Source organism: Cyprinus carpio, chromosome A6 (assembly GCF_018340385.1).
Source record: "Cyprinus carpio isolate SPL01 chromosome A6, ASM1834038v1, whole genome shotgun sequence".
Classification (NCBI taxonomy): domain Eukaryota; kingdom Metazoa; phylum Chordata; class Actinopteri; order Cypriniformes; family Cyprinidae; genus Cyprinus; species Cyprinus carpio.
Window position 1 is genome coordinate 10,923,242 of NC_056577.1, and position 13,200 is coordinate 10,936,441.

General features: G+C 36.6%; 1 protein-coding gene across 5 annotated transcripts in view; it reads right to left on the reverse strand.

The window, feature by feature from the left end:
• LOC109096555 (arf-GAP with GTPase, ANK repeat and PH domain-containing protein 1) overlaps positions 1 to 13,200 on the reverse strand; it is a 190,059-nt gene that overhangs the window by 14,055 nt on the left and 162,804 nt on the right. For all 5 annotated transcript variants that reach the window (XM_042758027.1, XM_042758028.1, XM_042758026.1 and 2 more), the window contains one exon: positions 12,785 to 13,007. In XM_042758027.1, coding sequence (XP_042613961.1) covers positions 12,785 to 13,007 — 223 coding nt within the window. The remainder of the gene's footprint in view (positions 1 to 12,784; positions 13,008 to 13,200) is intronic.

Sequence of the window (13,200 nt, forward strand, 5' to 3'; positions counted from 1 at the left end):
TGTGCAGACGCAGACATGCATGCTCATTCATCTCTGTGCTTTAACCTTTACTTAAAGACGCACATTCCTACCTTAAGTTTTTACATGTCTCAAATACCTCTCTTGTGACCAATCAGTGATCAGATTTTGTTAAAACACTTTCACATGGCATTGTCACTGCATGATAAAAATGTTCTTAACATGTTCTAAAATGACTAAAGGTTGTTCCGAATTTTTCAATGTCGGCTGCTCTGATAGTTTCTTAAAGTTTAAACACTTGTTTTGGCCACTTGCCACATGCCACTTGAGGTGGGTCCTCTGCTTTTTCTTTTTATTGTGTTCTCGAATGTGAAAAACAACAAATACAGCTCTCTTGTGATTTCCTCACCTGTTTTAATCAACAACATGCAATTACTAATCAACTTATTTCAGTGGCTTGCATTGTAATCTTGTATCTCTCTGTCCAAAAAGAATTTGGTCAAACTTCCTCAATTTTCTTTATTTCTTATTCATATTAACATCCTCTGGGGGAAGTTGTGGCCTTATGGTTAGAGAGTTTGACTCCTAACCGGGCGCCACAGCATAAATGGCTGCCCACTGCTCCGGGTGTGTGTTCATGGTGTGTGTGTGTTCACTGCTGTGTGTGTGCACTTTGGATGGGTTAAATGCAGAGAACGAATTCTGAATATGGGTCACCATACTTGGCTGTATGTCACGTCACTTTCACTCTACTGAGAGTTTCATAAAGGCAACTTTTTAAAATTATGTAAAGGACATACATATGGCGTTTTGAATTTTGAACAAGAAAGTGTGAAAGGATCTCTAGTTGATTTACAGTAAACTGGAGTCAAGGTGTAAGTGCAATCTGACTAAAACTATCCAGACACGAAACACATGTTGATACACTCAACAAAATACGATTCAAGATTTACAGTTTTCATTTAGAAATTGCTAATGAATTTTACAATTAAATAAAGCTTTTATATTTTAAAATAGAAAGACTGATATAGTATTTTCTTGTAAAACTTACTGCAATAATCTTTGTTTTATTTCCAATTGTAAAAAAAACAGTGTATGACAGGTGTGAAGGGGGCAAAAATGAAAGGGTTTCATATCAAAGAAAATGGACCACCAGCAACTAAAAACTCCATCTGCAAATGATTCTCAAAATCACTATTTCCTGGAAAACATAAAAAGATCAAAAACTAAACATCACTGACAGACAGCATTCATGAGGTGAATAATGCCACAAAGGGACAGTTTTACTCCATGAGCTGCACTGTTCCAGCTCCCCACACCCCCTTTTCTAACAAGGAAAAAACAAGGGCCTGAAATCAATTATCCTCTCCAGCCTAGTCGTTAGCTGCCCTTGGATAGACACAGATAATTAAGCTCAGCGCTTCTTTTAATATTACGGGCACTTAGTGATTCTGACTGAGCTCTGGCCTGCGCTACACTCAAATCAGTCCCACTGGAGGCAATGGGCCACACTCATATGAGGTTCCATTAACTGGATCAGAACGCTTCAGTGGCAGCATGCAAATGGGGGCCAAAGGGCAAAAAGAGATAAAAAAAAAAAAGTGTGTGTGTATGTGTGAGACAGAAAGAGACAGAAAAGAAAAGTGCTAAGCATCAGTAAAACAGCACAGGGCTTTATCTTTGAGTATCTGTACTCTATATGCTCTCATAAGCTCCACGTATGACGGGGAGAAGGGGCGGGAACTGGACGTGACGATGGCTGGATTCAGACCCAAATTTCCCGGACAAGAACAACATTTTTGACAAGCTGACATACTTGTCGATCTTTCATATCGACAGATTTAAAGCTTCGAAAAGAGGTATTTAAACAAAAAATAATGAAACAACCTTTTTTTTAACAAAAAAAAAAACCGTAAAGTCACTGACGAAGCAAGGGAGAGGGAGAGAAAAAACCATGCAAATATATACACATTATTTATTCTGTATTAAATTGGATGAAAAGATAGACAATGTGATGATTCAGGCATTAAATCCCCTCTTGCTTCATATTATCTGTTCTCCTCATAATATGCTGCGCTCTGATTGGCTCTTGTCAGCCAGTTTAATGTCAATAGTAAATTGGAAGGCTTGTTAACCTAGTTGGGACATGATTACGGGCAATGGTAGGCAGTCATGTAAAAAATAATGTCTATTAGCCTAATCTAATCAAGAAGTCCTTTAACAGATTAATTAAAATGGGGCAGCCAATTATTTGAAACATTTGCGCAGTGCTTTCTGTCAGTGAAAGAGAAAAAGGCAAGGAGCTGTTTAACATGCAGGCCATGAGTTGGCTCATATCACCGGTCTTCTCGCAGGGAAGAGGTCAGAGGCTGACCATCACAGGATCAGCTAGTTAATGCTGAAGAAATGGACCTCCATGAATGCTGACGGTACTGACAGGAAAACGCTGGTGAACGGAAGAGAAGTAAATGACAGAAACAAGGTATATGGTACATATTCAAATCTAAAATGTCATTTTACTTCTTCCCCACGAAGAGGAAGTTCAGCGAGTAAGCGGCTCATGGGACATAATAATAGCATTAATAGCATATTGCTCTCCGTCTATGTCTGGATTTGAGAAAAAATGAAGCCCAGCAGGTCTCCCCAACTCACCCCCCCACCCATTTTAGTCCCCAGGGCCCAATCTGATCTCAGCTTTGGGGACGCACACCTGCACCCCGGCCCAGATTAAGAGCCGGGTCTAATTTGAAATCTGTTAGCTCTGCCCTTTCAAAGAGCGATATCTGGCCATAAAAAGGCTCTCTTTTAGCCACTTACTGCTGAATTATTATAGGCCAGGCATTGCTCATGATGACGCATGTGGCTACGGGAGTCAGGCGGTGTGTGGAGCTCAATATCTCTATACGTTTTTTACATATATTTACGCTTTAATTTGGAAGAAAACAGCTCATCCTTGTGGCGCGGCTGACACAGAAGCGCATACACTGCCTGCGTGCAGCTCAGAATTGCCAAAATGGTGCTACGCTGAATAAAGTCATTATTTTTGTTTTATTTGTGTACAAAAACTATTGTCTTCACTTTATAATGTTACGGTTGAACCACTGATGGCAGATGGACTATTCTTTAGATGCTTTTCATACTTTTCTGGACCTTGACAGTGTATTTTACTTGGCAGTCTATGAGACAGTCACAAGCCTCCCTGTTTTCATCCAAAATATCTTAAATTGTGTTCCGAAGACGAACAAAGCTTTTATGGGTATGGAACGGCATGGGGGTACTGTAAGTGACTGATGACAAAAGTATCCCTTTAAAGCTTAGCGTTATCATGGCATTGGACTTCGTTATCATTGTGCTTTTTTCCTTTTCAGAATTTCGATAGATATCACAATAATATAGAGCGCTGCAGTGATTTTTTTTAAGCCAACCTGGAAGTTACCATTACCCTGGCACCCTTGCCCAAAGGAAAAGGATTTTCCACATTTTTTTTTATTTTCGGATTATTGCAGAAAATAAGCTGAGTGACCATCAAAAGTTTACAAATCTTACACAAGGATCTTAATGGGTAAAGTTTTATGAATTTTGAAGCTTAAATACAGGACACTTGCCAAAATGTAAAAGTTAACCACAGGCTATACACAAACTACACCATTGTCACATGACTTTAATGCCACAACCATTAAGCTGCATTCACACTAGCAGCGTCTTTTGTCGCTGCATGTCAACAGGGGCTAGCGATGAGGTCGTTAGTGGCTGTTCTCACTACTGGCTGCCTAGTAACGTTGTTGTTGACAGTGAACCAGTTTTCTTGCCGCTAAACACAAACATATTGGAGGCAAAAGACTAAATAATATAATAATATAAAAAATATAAATCTGTACATAAAAAATAAAAATAAAAACAGAGCCTGCTTTTTTCCATCGCGAATGATTATCTCCAGCAAAAACACAAACAGCGCCACTGCAGGAGCTGCGAGAAGAATGATCACATGAGCTCTACAGTCTTCTTTCCTATTGGCTGTCACTCCCGAATGTCGCACTTCATTTGCATAAAGTTTAAGGATTCTAAAATTTGTGTCGCTGGACACGCCCCATCCGGTATCTGTTGCTCATGTTGCCGGAAATCACCAGCTATCCATTGAAATTAATGGGATCGTGTTGCTTTGTAGTTGTGTGTCACTTGTAGTGTGTGAACGGGGCATTACGTTTTCGACAACTCTTTCTATCTTTATCTTAAAAAACAAACAAACATCTTTTGTATAATTCAGAGTTAGAATAGTTTGCAAGAGAGCGATTATAAACAGAATGGGGCTGTAAAAGTTTGGTGTATTGCCATTTAATGTCCAGGACAAAATTCCGGAGTCCCATTTAGCTACTGCCTTTTTCGAGACTGACGTATTTTATGATGTAGAATAAAATGTGAAAATATACTGAGCTTGAGTTAACCACATACCTTGTTTCAGTCATTTAACCAAAACCACATTCAAAAAACACTATTGACTTCCGAATATGAAACCAGAAGTGAACAAATTCTAACTTGCTTGCAGGTTTTGGTCTACAAAAATACATCATCCCTAAAGCACAGGGATAATATCTGTAGTGAAATATAGTGATATCGCAAAAGCTCTACTGTGTAAAAAAGTTTTGCGCCATTACACTCAGATAACATGAGAAAACAAGTATATCACTAACGTTCAACCGACACAAAGGGGCGCGTGAATCACGTACACAATGCACGTATTTCACACTTAAAAATACTCACACTTGGTGACAGGCTGTGAAACGTCAGAGTGTTGCTGAGGGTTGGCAGTGTGAGATGCCAGCGAGCGCCACCCTCCCAATAAGTCACCACGAGGCGCAATTAGCAAAGCTGTCACTCCTACCCTGCCTGGGCCACTAATACAGACCGGCATCGAGTGTGTGTGGCAGGGGTGTGGGGGCTCTGGTGTCCATGGCAGCACCACACTAATTAAAAAAATGAGACTGCAACATGGCCTAGATGCCACCAAAGAGCACTCATGCCAAAACCTATTGCCTACAAGAGAGTGTGGGTCAATGTGCGTGTGGCCAAACAGTCCCAAAAATAAGCCCACAGCGGTGTCTTTGAGCGACCTCATAGACTTTTAAAGGCAGTGGAGGTGTGAATTTATCACTGGCAGTAAAAGGTTAATGGGTAAGTTTAGAGATTCTCTCAGGCTCTATCATACATAACGGCCAAGCAGCCCATGAGGCAACAGGAAGAAACTTTCCCTTTGCTTCAAAGTAAACGGTTAAATACAGAAATGTTTTTACATAATACTGTACATCTAGTTCTTAAAAGCTACAGCTTATTTTATTTTTTTATAGAATGGCAGAAAATAGCCTTATTAAGCAATAGGAAACAAAAAAAGTAAAATATTATTTGTAAGCATTTAGGGATGCACAGATATTAACATTTTGGCTGAAACGGATTAGCCGATAACTGTTATCATGCTAAATCAATCAACAGATAAATGGCCAACTTTAAAACTCTAGTCTTTTGTTTAAATAAATAAAAAATAAAGCACTAAAACCTAAAATCAATTGTTGTAAATGCTACAATCAATTTTAGGTATCAGAGTCAATCAATCTCAAGACGTCCAATGGAGGTTGCGTGACCATTTTTAATTTTTCTTATCTTGCAATACATAGAGGTAATCACTCAAATAAATAAATACATTTAAACAAACAACAACAATAAAAAAAAATAATCAAGCAATAAACTTTAAAATTTTTGGATTAACTAAAGATTAACCTAAGGTGCGTGTTAGATGATGACAAAAATTAAATAATAGTGGAAATTAGCATGAACAACAAAAAATATTCAATATCGCCGGATACAATAAACAATATGGCATCGATATATTTTCTGCATCTGTAGTCGGATTCTTTGTTTAGGCAATCTGAAGACTTTGAGCCACTTTCTTCCTGTCAATCATGTAACGCTTTCAACCTCTAAAAAAAAATATTTTCTTTTTGATTGGACACTAAGAATGGCATTTTTCTACCATCATTTTTGACTATTTTGACAACACTGAGATAACATGCTACTGTTCTGATTACAAACATACAACTGTATCCTTGTTGGATGGGGTTTTGAAAAGAGGGGGTGTGTCCAAATCAGTAAATGATTAAGAACGGCAAACATACAGCACCTTTAATTCAACTCTTGACATTCTCTAAAAAGACAATTAACAGAGGGCTGGAAGAAGAAACAGAGGTTAAGACTAAACAAAACCATATAGACACAGCTGGGTCAAGAAGAAACAGGGGAAAAGAGAGAGGCTAATTTCCCTTGTCAGATTCAGGTGGGCTTTCTAGATGTGATCAGTCCCAAACATAATTCCAGCCTGCAGAACGAGGGATGATATATGCGGAGACAAGAGGTGTGGAGGACAGCATCTCTCTTCCTCCTTACCTTAAGCTCACACCCCCCAAACAGACCCCTAATTGAAAGACGCGAGTAGTCCAGACCTTGACAGGCGGGAGGTCAGTCTAATTGCTGCTGGCCATATTTAACATTAAGATAATCAGCCCATTAATTACCCTTTGGATAATTAAATCAGTCGCTTGCAAAATGAAATTTCGAGCTCTATTACTCACTTGAGAGACCACGAGGGAGGGTTTTCATTTATCAGCCACCAATCCTGGATGCAGAGCGCACACACCAATGCCTGAGCTGTTCACCAGGACACAAGCTCGCTGAGCATTAGCATTTAGCGACAAGACAACACTTCAGAGTCTCAATGCTGAGACATGCTAATCAAAAAGACCATGACTTTCATACACACTGAATAAAAATCATGTCGAAAACTCAATATTTTCTAAGATGAAAGAGTATGCATTAGATCATATTTTTATTTCAGATTTCACACATTTATTATGGTCAAATGTGCTCTTATTAAATCAGATTGACGCCATTTGGACGGTTACAAGCCAAATAAATTGAACCACCCAGTTAAAGATGGAAAGAAAGCAAATTACACACAACGGAGAACTGACAAAATCACAAATGCTCGCACGATAAAAATGTCCAATTCTACCTGAATCTCAGTGATTTCAAGTTTATTTTTATGAATGTCTTTTATTGGGCTGAAAGAGAATTTTCCAACAAGGCCTTTTGAACCCCTAGAATTTCATGAGGGAACTGCAGGTGGTTGGTAAGAATCTGAAAAATTTAATCTTAAAAAAAAAAATAAAGTATTAATAATACTCTTAATAATAATAATAATTCAGCATTTATTTGATTAAAAATGAAAAATAACTTTGTAAAAGAATTTTCAGCAGCCGTTATTATCGGTCACATGACTGTTCGGAAATCATTCTAATATGTTGATTTGGTGCTCAAGAATCATATCTTGTCAATAGCAAAGTTTCCACCCAGTTTTCGCGCTGTTTTGTTATTGACAAAAAAAAGTTGCGAAATTTGCTGTCTCCAGCCTGTTTCCATCCAATTGGTCTTTTACCGATAAAATGATGCCATCACTAAAAAAAAATATATATATATTTTTTTTAAAAAAGTATTATCACATAAGTTTTGTTGAATCGCAAAAAAAATTAAAATTGCCCTTGAGCCGTTTCCATAAATAATTTCACATAATGTACAAATAATCTGTTCCTTATCCCTTTGAAACAAAACTTCATTATACATTATAAAATACATAATATATAATATACATAAAATCATTTTTACTAACAAGTGTCGTGTTTTTTTTTGGTACTTTGTTATTCTGTCATGTGACACCACAAAATGATTCCAAACAAATTTTTGCGACTTTTAAGTGTCAATATAAAATGTATGTGTTAAAGTTAAACGGAAAAGGTGTTTTTTCAGATGTATCTTCTCTGCTTAGCCTATAAATGTATTACACATCAACTATTAATGTCACTAAGCAAAACCAGTTCCAGTCAAAAACATGAAAGAATCAAAGTGAAATATAGCTGCAAGCAGCGATGGCGGGCTCAAGCCATCAGTGCAAACGCCGCCCCGGTGCCATCAGGAAAACTGTGCCCAGCGGGCACATGCATTTACAGTAACTCTATGGCAGTCTGGTTTTAAGGATAAGGCAATTAAAGGGTTAATCCAAACCATCAAGACTATGAAAGACACACACAGAGAACAATACATAATACTTTAGTAACACTCTTTTATAAGGTTTCAGTTATTAAGATTAACTAACATGAACAATAATTATATTGCATGTCAATGTCAGTTAATAGTCAAAACTTTAAAAAAAAAAATATATCTGTTAACATTAGTTATGCACTGTGAACTAAAATCAACAAACATTAATAAATTCTGTGAAAATATATTTTTCATGTTCATTTACTAATGTTTACAAATTAGACCTTATTATAAAGTGTTACTAAAACCTTTATTGATTTACATGTTGATATTCTGATTTTTTTTCCAAGCACATTTTACCAATTCCCAATGACATCAATCTTAATAACTACCATTAATTTTGTATTTAATCATTTATTGAGCGATATATAATTGTCCATGAAGGCTGGAAGAGAAAAACTCCTTATATTCAGGTGTGCAGTATTATTAGGCTTTTTTTACAGATGAAATGAGCCAAAAAAGAGTTTTAACTCGGACTGAAAAGTCAAAAATTATTAAATCCCCATGAGAATTATTAAAAACTATTGCAATATAGAAATTGCAAAATTTCGACATGACCATTGGACAAAAAAATGCTGACTGGGACAGTGGAGTTTGAAAAAAAAAAAAAAAAAGGTGCAGAAAAGACACAAGTTAACTGCAAAAAGAATTAAGAATTAAGACTTTTCAGAATAGAAGATGGAATAAAAATGCGCTCCCCAAACTTACTGCCAGATTCTGGAACAGGGGTCAGGAACCTTTTTTGACCAAAAAGCAAAATTTTTATTTTTTGGTTAAGAGTCATTTTTCCAAAAGGGCATATATATATGTGCTTGGAAAATATCATCTGAATATCAAGTGCCTAATAATGATGCACGCCGTGCAAAGAATTTTTAATGATTTTATTGATCTATAAGCATTTGTATAATATTTTTGCCGGCATTACAGCTTGGTCTTCATCTGTGAGCTTATCTGTTTTACTGTTACATCATGAGTTGTGTAAATTCAGATAAATTTCATGTCACAGGATGTCATAGGTCAGTATTTAAATGAGTTTGAAATTATTATTATTATTATTATTATTATTATTATAAACCTATGCAATTATATATATATATATATATATATAAAAATAAACATATACAAATAAATATATACACAATAGGCTATTGGTTAAAAAGTAATAAAAAAAAAAAAAAAAAAAAAAAAAAATTTTCAAATAAAACTCATTTAAATACTGACCTATGACAGTATTGAAATGTGTATATATATATATATATATATATATATATATATATATATATATATATATATATATATATATATATATATATATATGTTTTTTTTTTTTTTTTTTTTGAAAAACACACACACACACACATAGCCTATATTAGGGGTGTATTGATTCATCAATATGGATCGATGCATCGATAGCACCTAAAAAAACCCACCTAAATAACCTTTTGAAACATCAAAAACGATTAATCTATATTTAGTTTTAAACAGTGATGTCTATGCAGTTATTTACGTTTGATATATTAGGGATGTATTGATTCATCGATATGGATCGATTCATCGATAGCACACGTACAATATAGATATCTGTTATATAAATAGGCAGCTTATTTGGCACTGTCTACATTTTCACATAATGCCCGTCAACGGCTGCATTCTCGTTCAAACTCACCGATTAGGACTCGGTATAAGGCACAAGGTGAGCATATAAGACGCTCGGGATTGTTCGCGGAACAGTCGAGCGCTGTGTGTTTCACCGCACACATCTGAAGCGCGTGCATGCACACAGACAGCCGCACGCGCAAATACTAAACTGAGCTATCTTCCGCTTTTTTTTGTGCATGGATCAATAAATACATAATTACATCTAAATGCGCGTTTTGGGGAATATCCTAGTAAAACACAGTCGGTTAGGCATATGTCTTAACGTTAAAAGTTCAGAAATAAAAGGCATGTGTATATTAAACCCGTGATTGGTTCTTAAAGTGAAAGCATAATAATAAATCTAATGCTGTCAAAGAAAAATACAAGTGTTCACTGCTTCTGACTAAATAACCTTTGTAACATCAAAAACGATTAACACATACACTCAACGCACACACATTCTTCACAGGGCAATGGCAGAGTCATCAGAGTGACTCAGCCCCCTCCTTTTTCTCACACAGAGAGACTGGCCTCAGAGTGAGATCAGATGTCTGACAGTTTTTTAATTTTCTGTTATCCATAGAGCATTGAAAAGTCGTGAAACTATGCATATTTGCTCAGAATGACTTGTCCTCTATATATAAAAATTTTGAAGTGTTTGGAAGCTGTACTTTAAGAAATATAAGACAATTTATGTTTACTTTTTTACTGTAATTTCAATAAATCACTACTGCAAAACCGTTCAAGCTATCCAAAATCCATTCGCAATTTAAGTTCCTCAGTGTTTTGGCATCATGTAGAAAAAGTTTGGTGTGTATACTGTAATTCTCCTCTGAGCAGTATGCATTAATTCACAGCTATATTTTTCCAAAAATCCATATTCAAATCAATATAACTGACTTCCTGTTCATCGTAGCTGATGACTGTGAATTAGAAAGTTGTCCGTCTTGATAAGAACAATTCATGTACTGAGTTTGGTGTCTGTAGCTAAAACTAACCCCCTCACTTTTGACAAAAGGTGGCGCTATAGAGTGGCTCCTCCACGCCCTTTCATGAGCTTTTGCCATTGTCTAGCTATGATTAATACTGATATGTGTTCAGAGTTTTATGTAATTCTGAGCACGTTATCTGCCTCAAAAATCACCAGAACAGAATATTCAAGTTTGACACGTTGCCATGGCAACACTATATTAGATGTCAATATCCCCACAAGAGATTTACATCGGCCGTGTTTTTGTCATTATTCTGATGAAGTTTGAAGCAAATCGAGTAAAATAAGATGCTGAATTCAAAGCATTTTGAAAATGACACACTTCCTGCTGCCAGTTGGTGGCGCTGTAACTTTGACTCCTAATAGTCACATCTATGCAATCGGCATCATACAACGAACAATCCGATGAAGTTTGATAAAACTCAGGTAGTGTATGTTGATGTTATTAGACATTTCCTGTTTCTCGTTTCTCGCCATAATTTCAACGCCTCGCCACGGACGAACCGTTCGAGATATCAAAAATATCTTCACAATTTAGCATCCCCAATGTCTTGAGATCATGTTCACCGAGTTTTGTGGCAAACGGGTGGAGTTCCTCAGAGGAGTATATCAAATTCCAGAGAATGTGTTTTTCACAAAACCCTAAATAGCCAACTTCCTGTTGGGCGGAGCTTATGACATGCAGTGCGAAAGTTGTTTGGTTTAATGAGATCTACATGTGTACCGAGTTTCATATGTATACGTGCAAGTATGCATGATATATGGCCCTCCATATTCCAGGGGGCGCTGTAGAGCCCCTGTGCCACGCCCGTGTATCAGTCTCTGCCCGCCCCTAATGGCCGCAGGTTCCAAGTTGTGTGCCAATTTTCAAGAGTTTTTGAGCATGTTAAGGGCCCCAAAAGCCCCCGAAACCTTGGAAAAAAATTAGAAGAATAAAAAAAAAAAAAAAAAAAAAAAAAAAAAAAAAAAATAATCCTAAGGAAAACAATAGGGCTCTTCGCCCTCCAGGCTTGAGCCCTAATTACACTTTGTCTATTTCAGCAGGAGTATTGAGGATGAGTAGAGAGATGACTGCAGGAGCGGTCCAGTGACTGAGGTTAATTGAGATAATATTGACCCTCTCTGTAATCTCCTCTTCCCACTCGGGGGGCCACATGCCTTCACATACATAAATAAACAGCTACATGAGGAACTATAATCGCATTAGCACATCGACGGGCGGCAGAAAATGGCAGATCCATATCGAAATTTTTTCATAGAGGTGGGGAGTAATTAAAAGGTGCTTCAGGTGACTAATGAGGCCGGCGTGGAATGGGAAGTCGATATTTTGGCGGCCAGCAGTCAGCACTAATTTGTTATGATGGCTGGTGCGACTAAACCCTCTCTGCTGATAATTATGCTGCTAAAGATGGAGGAGCAAGGAAAAGGAAAAATCTGATTTTAGGTTTTTCCACAGAAATCAACATATGCTATAAGGCAGATTGAGAAGGATTATAAATATCAACTGCTGGACTGCTAAGAAAATTATGTTTCTGTCATGGACAAGATACAGTGTTTTCCAGGGTTCCTACACATTTTCCATTTTAAAACTCAATAAATTTCTACACTTCTCTGTAGACTTTTATGTTTGATACACTTTTACACTTTCACTGACTGTACAAATACACACACACATATATATATATATATATATATATATATATATATATATATATATATATATATATATTATACACATAGTTTTAAAATAATATTGTCACTGATTAAATTTATTTAGAATTAAAATTATTGACATTATTTTCAACATTATATACAATACATAGTACAGTAATTTGTATATAACATTTTTGAAACTCTAATTTTGGTTTGATGATGCATGATCACCAAATGGCAAAGAAGAAACATGCTAATGTTTTTTTAAAGGAAAAATAAGCACCTTTATATGAAGTGAACTTCATATAAACTTTATAAAAAGTGCAAATAATGACAGAATGCATTGATTTTGAGAAAATCTCAAACAGATACTTGTTTGAAAGAGGAAATGATGTAACTGCGTACCTGCTGGCATCAGGGGCAGGTTTTAGGCGTCCTTGAGCATTGGCTTCCCACACACTATTAGCCAACTCATTACCGATGGCCGACATGACCTTGATGAGCTCTAGAGGCCACTCATCCAGGTCCAAAGAACGGACACGAGACAGGTGAGTACCCAGGTTGCGATGAATGCCTGAACATTCTATACAGATCAAAGCCCCCAGGTTCAGACTGGCCCAATCAGGGTCTGAAAACGCCAGATAAACAGAGACAAAAACAAAGAAAAATCCTTAAGTTTATATACAGCATAACCACATACATATGGCACATATAACCCTGTTTTTTCTATAAGAAAGGATAGAGAAGGTCATTCTGGCTGTTGCACCATTTAGACAGATCAGTATACATAGATCAGTACATCACTGAATCATAATGCACAT